The following is a 13,206-nucleotide window of genomic DNA, read 5'->3' on the forward strand; positions in this document are numbered from 1 at the left end:
ATTCTAATTTTCCGAGATACTGAATTTGGGACTTTCATTAGTTGTCAGTTATAATCATCAAAATTAAAAGAAATAAACATTTGAAATACATCAGTCTGTGTGTAATGAATGAATCTAATATACAGTTTCATTTTTTGAACAGAATTACTGAAATAAATCAACTTTGTCATGATATTCTAATTTTATGACCAGCACCTATATATTTATTTTTCAGAAAGTTCTGTTTGATCTCCCCAAAACATCACATCAATGTTTGAATTAACAGCTTTTTTTAAATAGTTTGATACCATCTTGTAAATGTGATGATAATGCTGACTATGTTCCTTTTATTTTTGAAACTCAAATCTTTATGCCTCACCATTTCACATTGCCTTTGGTATCTTAATGCATTTATGCTAGCAACTGAGGAATTTATAAAATTATTTTTCATACAAACTGACATATTCTTAGAAATCAATGTGCCTCTGGAGATATCTACAGAAATACTGCAGAGGCACTCAAGGCATTTCTAAAAGGACAAAAGCCCTACATGTTCCACAACAAAATAAACTACAGACTAAAGCAACAGTGGCAAAGGAGTATTATATTTCAGCAGATCAGTAGATAAATAAATTAAGAAAAAACTGAAGGTCAAGTAAAAGAATCTCTTACATAGCAGTTTTAGTCAGAAAGCTCCAGAAAATGAGGCACCAAAAACAGACTTATGCTGTACATGTTTTATTGGAGTAACTGTGCATATATCATTAAACCCATTTAATCCAGTTCAGGGTCACGAAAGATGGACCCTATGCTGGCATAAACCAACCCTATACAATGGTGCTTGTTGAACTAATTTTGTAAACAAAATCTTGAAAAATTTGGTAGATAGCCACTACTACAGTCACTCCTCTACACCATCAGTACCGTGCTATATGAGACATTTATATGTCTACATTAGTTAAGTTATCTAAGCTGTATTTTAATGTAAAATGGAGATGGTTTTAATTTTAAATAAATATACTTCTTGCAAACAGCAAAACAAAGTTTTTGTTCCCCATCTTTTGACTTCACTCACTGTTTACCTGTAGGGAAATGCATTACAACAGTGAAAGAAACTTCATTTGCACCTTTAAAATTTATAGAAAAAGCAACAAAGAGGCTATAGAGTGCTCATCTGAAAACAGAGAAACAACTGATATACTACTCTGATTAAAATATTCAAACTTGTGGTCTCATCTTTTATACATTATCAGGTCTTTTCACACTTTTGCATACAGGTCTTTTGAATAATTTGCATAAGAAACCTGTACAGAGATGAAAATGAATGATAATGTTTTTTATTTTTAATTTTGAAAGAATAAAAATGAACCTGCTCCAAACAAAACCAAAGCCACTATAGACAGAGGAGTACAAAAATTCAACTATTCTTTTTACTTTCCCATACCATAATTCAGTTTTTTTATACAGCAAATGTTTTATCATGTTATCAGATCACCTGGAACATGCATCTAACACAAAAGGTACCAACTAACATCTTTTCTTAATACGGAGATGGGAAGAAATGTCAAAAACGACTGCACGACTGTTACCTGTAGCCTCTTACCTGTCTCGCTGTTTATATTGCACCCAGTGTACTCAATCCTAGGGCTCTTTAATGGCAGGCTGCTCATTGACGGGGACTTTTTTTTATTTCTAATCCTTTATTTGTGCTTTACCACTGTTGTGATGTTAGGTTTTGCATATAACTTGATAAGTATTTTGTATATCTTTATTTGTATTTTAGGCAAAGCAATGTAACTTAATTGTTACATTAGCATTAGTGAGAAGCATTCATGTTTACCCCACCCCTTTACGACTGAGTCTCTTTGAATTTTACGACAGAGCTGGGGGAAGTGCTTGACACAAATGTTTCTCTGCTAGAGTCTTTCAACCCCTGTAAGAAAGCCAGGCTGCCTAACTGCTAAGCTGTACCTTAACATATGGTTTGGGGGCTGGTGTTAAGATGTTCTATTTCCCCCATTGGTCTGAAGTATGGCTGTTTGGAATTGGCGTGTATCAAAAGCTTTCAAGTACTACTACTATACATTTACTTGCTTAACCTCACACTCTCTCTTACTAACATATGATGAAGAAGCATCTCTCACCATGAGCTGACATGAACAACACAATGAAGAGCACAGTTCGGCAGCCATACTGGAACAGGCATACGGCCTGAAAAAAGCTGAGCACCAATGATGCCTTAACTAGAGACATTTTAAATAACTAACAAGTTTGTGTGCCGCCTGAAACTACACATCACCATTTAATCAGGTTGTATGGTTGCCAATATTCAAATGTCTTTTACTATACCTAATTGCCTGAGGTTATAGATATAGAAGGGAAGGTGGGGAGAAGTTATATACAATAATACCTTATAAACAGTGGTAAGTCTGAGGGATTTGAGGCGTTCTGACAGAGGCTACATCTTAATAATACAAAGGGGAAAGTAGAACAATATATTACTCTACCAAGATAAAACAACCTCCAACAGAGGACTTTGCAAAAGTGACATTTTGTGCCTCTAAGGGACCATAGCTAGACAACAAATAACAATTAAGCTCTCAGCATAACTAGTACAAGTTTTTTATTAAAATTATTTTTATTTTCATAATAGCCTGGGAGGGTTGAAATAGTCTTTATTCTGTCACAGATGACATCTGCTAGATGGTCCAGTTCCTTAGTTACAGATTATATATCCTCAATCGAAAAATGTTAATGACAATATTTCTTTCCAGAGAAAGAGCTCCTTTCCAAGTGTCTTGTAACTAAACAGTAGCAGATAGCAAGCTACATTTAAATTACCCATACTTTCAACTGAGCCACGCTCTTGACAAATGTCTCAAGCAATTTTACAAACATTGCAGAAAATGAAGTAAAGAGGGATTCATTTTTTTTTAATAAACAATATAATAAAAATGCTGTCACTCTCTTTCCTCTTCTCACTCAAAGTGAGCACCTGGTTTTCTTTCTGCCAACAGAGCAGATTATTATTCAAAGCACAGAACATTTTACTATTATCAAAGAAGCTCAAGCTTGAGTTCCATGTAAATCTAACTAGGCAAAGTACTGCAGGAAATGAGGAGAAATTTAGTTTGGTTAATTAATTGTCCATTTTAACTTCGGCAATACTGGTAATTAAATAATATGTTAAGGCTCTGACTTTATTTACCTCACTTTTTTCTGTTGTAATAGTGAGATCTCTGGTCATTACACTTACATCAAGGCAACTGAAGCACACTCATTTTAAGAATCAGAATAATACAATTTACTGATAAACACTAACACTGGAGCAAGATAGAGAGGACAGGAAGATATGGAAAAAATGATTCACTCTGGTGACCCCTAATGGGAGCAGCCAAAAGAAGAAGAAGACTGATAAACACAAGGATATAGCTAGGCAGATAGAACTTTATTTGTCCCTAAAGGAAAATCTGGCAAAACATAGTGAGGCTGGCTGTTTACTGGTTATTTAGAGTTCCTGTTTTACTATCTTTAAAGATGACATCAGCTCCTCAAAGACAAAACAGCTCATCGGCTACATGGTGTTACAGAAAGGTTTTAGATGGTCATTTTGCAGGGTGAGAGTTTTTAGAGAGAGTGCATTGAGTGAGTCTCCAGGGAGCTCAGTGAGAAAATCCCTGTCTTCCTTTCAGAAGTTTAGTTCAGAGTTCCTCAATAGAAATATGGGTGCAGCTAGTTTTTAAAGAATGTCTACCTTCTTGTAATTGGATTAAAGTCACAAAAGTTACAAAATCAGTGTTTTCTCATACAGTAGGTCAGTTATCCTGTCCATTACATTTGTAATTCTTTGAATTATAGGTCATTGTTCTTGCCTGAATCCAATTTGTGCCTTGTGACCCAAGACGTTTGCTGAGGGGCCTCTGCAAAGATGTCTACCCAACCCTGATTTACATCTGTGTTATCAGCTGAAGTACAGGCTGGTCCTGGTATGAAGAGTTAACTCACTTATTTTGAAATGCAAGCCAGGGGAAGGTAAACCTAGATATCTGCATTCCAGTTAAATCTGCTTCCTTAAGAGCTCTGGTTTGCCACTAATGTCTAGCAGCATGGGCAATGCTCACTTTGTCCTATGAATTATGCACAATCTAGCAAGACGTCTCCAGGAACTTAACGCAAGTGAAGTGCTAGCAGAGTGTCAGGTGTATTTGCAATCTGTCCGGCTTTGCCTCATACAAACAGGAAGTAATATGACCCAAACATTTCTCACATACTTCACTTGTGTGAACCCAGTATCACAAAAAGGGAAAGCTGCCTTCTTACACCCTTCTTCTTACTGAGCTCCTCCTGCCCACACAAGCTTCCTGAGTGTTTCTCTCTCCAGGGTAATTTATTTAGATTTTTGCCCTTCTTTTGCTACAAGACTAAATTAATTTCAGGACATCAATTGGCTGAAAAAGTAACCTAAAAGGGGGGTCAAATACAAAGTAAAGCATTATTAAAGAAGAAAACTGTACACTTGTCTAAATTACAGTGACTTTCGACTTTGAATACTGACTCACCTATTTTTACATATTAGCTCCACGTAAATCAAGTATATATTGTCACAGCAATAATGCAGTTAGCATAGTCATCTATCCCCGATTCCTTTCTGTTAACTACATCAATTTTTCTAAGAACATTCGTAACAATAATAAATAAATGAGACTGAATTAGCAAAACTAGAACATCATATAGCTCGTCATAGCTATAGCCAAAAAATTAAGCCTGTAGAAAGAAGGCTTGATATTTAATAACACATACTTTGCATTTTGGAGGGAATTTTTCATAAGTAAAACATAACCTATGGACATACGGAACATATTTAATATTACAAAAACAAACAAACAAAAAAAAACTTGAACAGTGTAGTCAATAGCCTGTAGACAAAAATGGTTAAGTAGAAATATTTTGGGATGTTTAGATGTGAGGAGTGTTGCAATAAACAACACTTTGTTATAATCTGAAAGATAGATTTATTTTTATCTGAACGATTGATACTTTAATAGAAAACTATATGAAATGGTAAGAAAAAATACCACATATTAGCAATTAACTTGTTTACTTTTTGTTCTCGTTTAACTACCCTTACTTGCTGAAACATTTCTCCTTCAGTTCTTTTAAGTAATATTTTTTTTTACTAAAAAGTTGTATGTAAATCAGTATCTATGGGTTTTTAAACTCTGTTGACATACATACAAACAATTGTTAAATTTGTCTGAATTAAGGGAATTAAGAGGCCAAGTTGGCATGACTGCAACAAGTGAGGCATATTTCTGAACAGGAACAATATAAGGCTCTAAATAAAAGTGAAAGAAACAATGTCAGAGAATATTTTGCAACTAAACTAAATAAAGGAGTACCATTTTTGTGTCTCAAACCAGGAGGAAAGAGTACCACCAGTGTCTGACCCTTGTAATAAAGAGATAAGATAAAGGGAGTGGAGATAAACTGTCTGTCTACCCTGTCCCAAATAACCAGCTTAACTCCCTGATTACCCTCACAATTATGTTATTTTGTTGCATTGTTAACTTAAATGGTCACTCATAACTTTGACAACTGTTGTATAAAATTCAATAATTGCTGCTATAAAAATCATATTTTAAAATGCTTTCCCCTTTTTGCTTTAAAAGAACATTTTAAAATGATGTGTGGTTTTACTTTAGTGTCAGTTTAATGTTGCAGAAGGTTTTGAAAAGGGGCAGACAATGGTACTGTTGAACAACAGGAAATGCTTTAGACATATCTCGTGAAAAAACTTTACTCACGTGTTTGTGGTTACCATTCAAATATACAACAATCATGATGACTAAATTCTAATAATAACCAAGATATGTTTGATTGTACAAAGCAAATGTATTAAATGAGATCCAAATTATGAAAGAGGGAATAGTAGTTCTAAAAAAAACCCTAAGAAGTGCGCTACGTTATATGTTTATAGTACATTCTATTATTAAAAATAGTTCGATACTATTTAGCATGTAACTTTTTTTTGCTATGCTGGTTTTATTTTACTGATCATGTTGTATATTTTATGCTGCATTATAATCATTTTTTCATCTTTAAAAATAGTTTGTGATAGTTCGTGCTTTTATGAGTGCTATAATAAAGGCAGACCTACACTATGGTGGTCCCACCATACATGGGAGGACCATTAAAGTGATGTAGTACAGTGACTAAGCGGTGAAGCAACAGAACCAGGGTTTTCTGCAACAGACATGGAGTTGAGAAACACGGGCACAATGACTGAGCTTATGGCTAAGGTACTACATTTAGAGGTAACACACACACACAAAACAGTAAACTGCTCTTCTTATGTGACCTGTATACATAATGCTGATTCAAAAAGTATCCCAGAAGGCTTATGTGTTTTTTGATATAAATTCATTTGACATATTAAGAATGGGGCAGCACTTGACTAGAGCAAGACGTTTGGCCTTGTTTCTTCCAATGTCTTTTACCAGTGATGATAGGGCAGGTTAGTTTTTGCTTGTTCATTTACTGTCATCACTAAGAAACATCAGCATACAGTGGTTCAGTTACTGTGAGATGAAAAAATAACATGGAAATCTAAAGACCATCATTACAATACATGAAATGATTGGAAAATGTTAATGCATGGCCTTCTAAATTAAAGTGAATTATTAAAAATTGCTGAAAATATCACCAAAAACTGCATTCAATGGAATTCGGCAACTAATTATCTTAACATGGTGATCCATAACCAGCTACAGACAGTAAAGTCAAAATGGGAAAAAATACATTAAAAAAGATTTTTAAGTCATATGATTTTATTCAAAGAAGCACTAAAAAGTAAAAAAAAAAAAATTTCTTGTACCAAGATTTTGTTGGTCATGTGACTAAAAATAAAATCATGGGGTGCCCATAAAACAATTAATTTAACTCAATTAAAATGCATATATTCGTTAAAGTGAAATTTCTAACCTGCCTAAATATGGAAAGAAAATGACACATCAAATAAGAACTGATTAAAGTATGTAGAATAATGGTTATAATTGGAGAAATTTTCAAATTTTAGGGGTTATTTTTTTTGGAATCATTTAAGGAATCAGCAGACTGAGACAAATGAAAGTATATAATTTCTATCTGTACACTGTCCAAACAATGAAATAATATTATGATATTAATCTTTCATGTACCAAGCTCTTTGTGCACTCCCAGCATTATTTCCAAAGTTAAATAATTACTTGGGCCCTTATTGCCGATTTAATTACTTGATTAACTGTAATCGTGTCATTTAAATACAGTACACACCAATTGATTTTTAACTATGCTTTGTTGACTAAGCTAAGTCCTTTCTGGCAGCCAGTCCTATAAGGCAGAAAGAATTCTGAAAATGTAGTAAATTGTTCACTGACACATAATGATTATCCAATGCAAAGTTAAAAACAGATTGTCTGGATGACTAGTCACCATCACATACTGCATTTGGCTAAAATAGCCTGGGATGCTATTGACTATAATCAGGTCATCCCCATTGACTACCCTTTGGGTGTTCTAATCAACAGTGATGTAATCTAGGAAACATACTTGAACATAACACAAACACAGAAAAAGTCATGGTGTGGGGCACAATCATTTATAATAGGTGGTCATGTGTTATATTTAACAGAGGCAGTCTGCCATATAACTATGTACTGAAGGGATAGTGTTCCCTTCATTTCACAATAGGACAATGCCCAATACACAGATTTAATTTCCCAGAAATGTCAGCATTACAACAGCAACATTCTCTGAACCTTCTTCAAAAGAAAATACAGTATGTGGGACACCAAAAAGAAACTGTTCCACACCCACTATAAGCTAACTCTGGGGAGGGGTGCTTAGCTGAATGTACCACTGGACCATTCCACACTTAAGGTGCATGCATATGCACTTAAACTGCAAATTTTTGCTTGACACTATTGGTTCCCATGTTGAGGTCCTTCCTAACCTAATGAACCCATTATTTTGCTCTGGATTGTTTCTGAGTACAGTTTTAAGTCATAATGTATATGTCCTTATAACTTTCACATTTTTACAGTTTTGTCTGTGCTTCTAGTAACAAAATGACATTTTATAGTTTAGGAGGAATTATTGTAGTGAAAGTTACTGACATGAAGGCTGTTTTAATGTATGGCTGAGAAGAACAAAAAAAATCAGATAAAAAGTAAGAAAATATTCCAAATAAACATAAGGTAAATACACTGAATTTATTAATTGCCCCTCTTCTTATCTGTTTCACCAAGCAACAAAACCCTTTCTAAACAAAACCATTCTAACCACTTTACTTCACAGAATATTATACAAACAACTTTACAATGAATTGCACCCACATTACAAGTTCAATTTAATGTAATATTAAATGAATGACAGAATGCATTACATAACTGCCTAAAACACCATTACCATTTTTGTCCGAATAATTTTGTAGATCAGGAAAATAAAGGTCATATCATGAACTGTTACTTATTTTGTCCATTTATAGACATCGGCAGCACTGGCTGGACTTTAAGATACAGGTGGTCCATCTTTGAGGTCCCTCATTCACAGTCCACTAAATTCAATGCATTATGAGAGAACAGAAAACGTGGTAACATTTTTAAACTATACATAAATGGATTCTATTAAACCAACTCAAAAAAAAATACATACATTAGGAAGTACCTGTGACCTCAGTCTTAGTTAAATCTAACATTTCCTATTTTCGTGTGAGCTGAGACAGGAAATGACAATGATCCTGTGAACTTGTTTTTGTGAAAGACAACCTGAGCATTGACGACCACCATATAGCCACAGATCACAGGACCGCAAGCTGTTCATGTGCAACAACATATAAGACAATAAAAAATACCTCTGGTCGTCCTTCATAGTATGTTAACTTTGACTTTGTCAGAACAAAAACTCTTTCTTTGTAGTTAAGTGGTGATGTCCTTTTCTTCTGTTGTGACCGCTTTATTAAAATCTCCTCCAAAATTGGTTCCGAGTTCATTTTGATCTCCTTTGTACAACCTCTCCTGCCATTGAAATGCCACAATAAAGTGCTGAAAAAAAACCCAAATACAATGTAGAAAACAGTGAATTGTGAAATTCAAATAAAACAAATGATAAAATAATTATGTTAAGGAGATTTTAATTCAAATTAGCAATAAAGCTAATTACAGACATGACAACGTACTTGGACACATGCTAATTTAGTTTATTAATGCACATTGTTTTTACATTGAATGCTTTCAAGTGTTCAACCAAAATCTAAAAGCCACCAAGTTAATAAATAACACATTTTTGTATTTATGTAATTTACTGAATAAACAAAACATTGTTCAACATGAACTGGTACTGTGTAAAAAGTTAATTATTCTCTGCTCTTAAAAAATGGTTGCACTATCTTGAGCAATAGTAATGACAATTAAACTCTTTTTATAGATTAAACTAGATATCAGTTATCTACATTACTGTGGAAATATTTTAATCTATTCTTTCTTGCAGAACTGCTTTATTTCAAAAACTTTCATTCTTTAAAGTGGTCAGGAATGCTGTTCCACTACTTTAAAAATTTTAATTTAAACATTATCTTGCTTTTTATACCTTCTCGATGCATTCTAAGCTCTGCTGTTGTGCCAAGTGCTGGTCACGTTCCATGCAGTTTTAAGATTAGCAGCTTCTTTTTCATTGTGTTAAATCCACTGAGGATATGTTAAAAAAATATTCAAACTTTAAGTACCACAATTATGCATAGATTTATGGATTGGAAGCCCAAGGAGTTCACATTATTTAATTTAATATACTGTGTCATGTACATGCAAGTAGGGGACACCTTTAAGGCTGAAGACAGGTAAGCAATACTACTCTGAGTCAAGAAGGAGTGCTTTTGTTAACTCAACCTCCATTTCCATCCACACTTGAGGGGCGCTATAGTTTCCTTGCCAGTCCAGGAAGTCCACTCTTAAAACTATATCAGCAACCAGAAATGTATATTCAGTTTGGACTCATGACTGACAGTAACAAAGCTCCTACTCAGAAACACTATTTTCTTTGACTCTTTTGTAGATAGCAAAATCTGTTATTTTAAATCCTTGTTAAAAGGGGGTTTGCACCACAAATCTTCTTGCTACTAGATTTTTATTATGCATACAATGGGAAAGATTCATTTTTTGCTGTATACAACTGTTCAGTACATATGCTGTAGTGCACTTTGAGCACCAAAGGAAAAAAAACAGAGTGAAATAAGCAGATCCAAGCTGCAATATTACTACATATTTCAGAGATCCCATATTACCCACTTTCTCCAGTGATCACAATATGGACAAAGATAATTCTGAATGCCACAACAAAGATGACACCAAAGTCTGAACAACGCAATGTCCTGAATGCTAAAAAGAAGCAGTTCTATTAAAAAAAAGTTACAACTGCCTATTAGTTTATAATGTATGTATACAAGTCACCAAATTAACGTGTCTCATCTATGAGCCAAAGATACTGTATAAGCTAAGAAATTAATGGAGTTATTGTACTGTCAGCTGTAGAGAGGTAGGCAGAACTAGTAGGCAAAATTCACTGGGGAAAAGCATCATTGTAGGACCTTGGATCTGTGAGGAAATATGCAGGTGTGATTCTAGAGTAGAGGGGGGATTAAAAGAGTTAAAAACACAAAAATAGCCAAATAATTCTACATCAAAATATGAAAAAATGAATCTTATAATAATTAGACTATGTCCGGTATGCTTTTTGTGTACTTTTGACACAAATTATATGATCTGTTGAGGTTATTTTTAGTGATTTCACTTACAAAAAAAAATTAGTTTATAGTAGGTTGTTCACATATATTGCAGTTTCCCACAACCTCTTTTTTTCACACTTTAACACTGGAAACACTGGTAGGTTTTCAAGAGTAAACTGTTGGTCTCACGTCCTGCCCTTGCATCTCTGTTGGTTTAGGTTTAGACTTTGTCTAGGCCAGTTCAAACATTTAATATTTGTCTTTTTGATGTGGCCATGCATTTTTATCATCTTTCTACATTAAAAAACACATTTCAGCTTCAGTTCACAGATGGATGCCAGGCGAATCAATTGCCTTAAGAATTTTCCGATCCACATTAGAATTCATAGATCCTTCATTTATAGCAAGTTCATTAGGTCACGTGGCAACAAATGATTCTATAACCATATTTTATTGGCTATATAACATTTGTACTGTAAAATGCTATGTTTGCTTTCTTTTGGACATAGTGGGGCTTACACCATATAAAAGTTTCCATTTTCATCTAATATGTGGAAAAGAGAGTTCAAGCAGGGTGTATTGGGTGGAGAAGAGTGTCAAGAGTAATTTGTGACAGACCAGTCATCAGCATGAGTGAAAGGGAAGGTCTACAGGATGGTAGTGAGACCAGCTATGTTACTGTATATGGGTTGGAATCGGTGGCACTGACCAAAAAACAGGAGATACAGCTGGAGGTGGATGAGTTAAAGATGTTAAGATTTGCATTGGGTGTGGTGAGGATGGACAGGATTAGAAATGAGTACATTAGAGGGCCAGCTCAAGTTGGACAGTTTGAAGACAAAGTCAGAGAGGTGAGATTGCGTTGGTTTGAACATGTGCAGAGAAGAGATGCTGGGTATGTTGGGAAAAGGGTGCTAAGGAAAGAGCTGCCAGGCAAGAGGAAAAGAGGAAAGCCTAAGAGAATGTTTATGGAGGTGGTGAGAGAGAACATGCAGCTAATGGGTATAACATAGCAAGATGTAGAGGACAGGAAGATATGGAAAAAGATGATCTGCTGTGGCAATCACTAACTGGAGCAGCCGAAGATGTACAGATGAAATGTTCCTGAAAGACTTGAGGACTTTTCAGTTACTTCTTGAATGAAATGAGGGTTAAAATTATGCTGAGGAATACGGAGAAATGAATTGAGATAAGGACTACACAAAATGTTCTTTTAATGCTGTTTGACTTTGTTGCAATATATTTGTAACATCTGGCATTTTAGGGTAATTTGTCTGTACAATGTCTTTACAGCACGGGTTTGAGCTGGTCAAGGAAGCAACCCTCAGACAGTACCATTAACTAAATGAAAATTGTTGTAGACACTGAAACATTGTAAATATACAGTTTTTAGGACATGTGTTTTAACTGACAATAACTGCTGTGTTTTATGCTTTTACAGGCACAGATGGCTATAACCCCAGTTTAGTGGAAGGTCTTATTCTAACTGACCTTCACAGAGCATTTTGTGAAAAATCACAATTTCTGGATACAGAGGTATACAAACTACCTCTGACTGGTTTTAGAAGAACAACTTTTCTTTACAAGCAACACAAGTATGTTTTAGAACTGTGACGATAACAGGATAAAGAAGAAAACCTGCTTTAGTCCTCCCCCCACCCCCCAACAAGGAACATAACATGGCAAATGAGACAGACAGGATAGATTTTATGAGCCCCTTTGATAAGAGAGGAGTACACCACTTCAGGGGATAAGGAAGTAATACGGATTATGAGCTGACTAAAGATGAGGAGACACACACACACACAAACACAGAGGGAAAAGTGACATAGAATGCATTAAGCTACTGCCCTAACTTCATGTTCCTACAACAATAAGCACCACCTGATAGACTGAACAGGTTGTATCGTTTGAATTGCCAGACTCTATTTAGCTTACAGTTTATGGCACTAATACTTATTAAGCATGTTTCCAGTTTTCTTTGGTCTATTCTTCTGCCATGAGCTAGGTCAATCAGGATTGAGGGAGAATGAACACTCCCAATAGAGACACTATAGTTATGGTCATTCCTTGGTGAAGTCTGAAGGTAGTGGGCTATAGTTGTGGGTGCAAGTGCATTGCAACAGTGAGCTGCATATTCCTGAAGACTGGTAAGTATAAGAATAAGTAAACAGAAACAGTGACGAAGGTGTAATATATATTTGATGATCGACAGGAACAGAATTGGTGTATTTGATAAAAAGGTTTATGATTTAAAGAGAGATGTCCTAAAAAGTCTTTCATACTTTAAAATAAACCAAAACTAAAGACCAGCATTTATTTTCTCCTTGGTCGGTTCCTGTTATGTGTTCTCTGATCCCTGTTTTTTGTTTTTTTGTTTCTTTCTGCCCCTCATGGACCCTGTGATCATCAGAGGTGACTGTGTGCAGAAGGTGCAGACCTATAAATACCTGGGAGTGCAGCTGGATGAT

The 13,206-nt window shown here is 34.9% G+C and overlaps 1 protein-coding gene across 1 annotated transcript in view; it reads right to left on the reverse strand.

The window, feature by feature from the left end:
* Positions 1–13,206, reverse strand: part of tec (tec protein tyrosine kinase) — a 281,624-nt gene that overhangs the window by 228,709 nt on the left and 39,709 nt on the right. The window contains exon 2 of the mRNA XM_039751403.1: positions 8,870–9,059. Coding sequence (XP_039607337.1) covers positions 8,870–9,007 — 138 coding nt within the window. The 5' untranslated portion in view covers positions 9,008–9,059. The remainder of the gene's footprint in view (positions 1–8,869; positions 9,060–13,206) is intronic.

Source organism: Polypterus senegalus, chromosome 4, assembly GCF_016835505.1.
Source record: "Polypterus senegalus isolate Bchr_013 chromosome 4, ASM1683550v1, whole genome shotgun sequence".
Lineage (NCBI taxonomy): Eukaryota > Metazoa > Chordata > Cladistia > Polypteriformes > Polypteridae > Polypterus > Polypterus senegalus.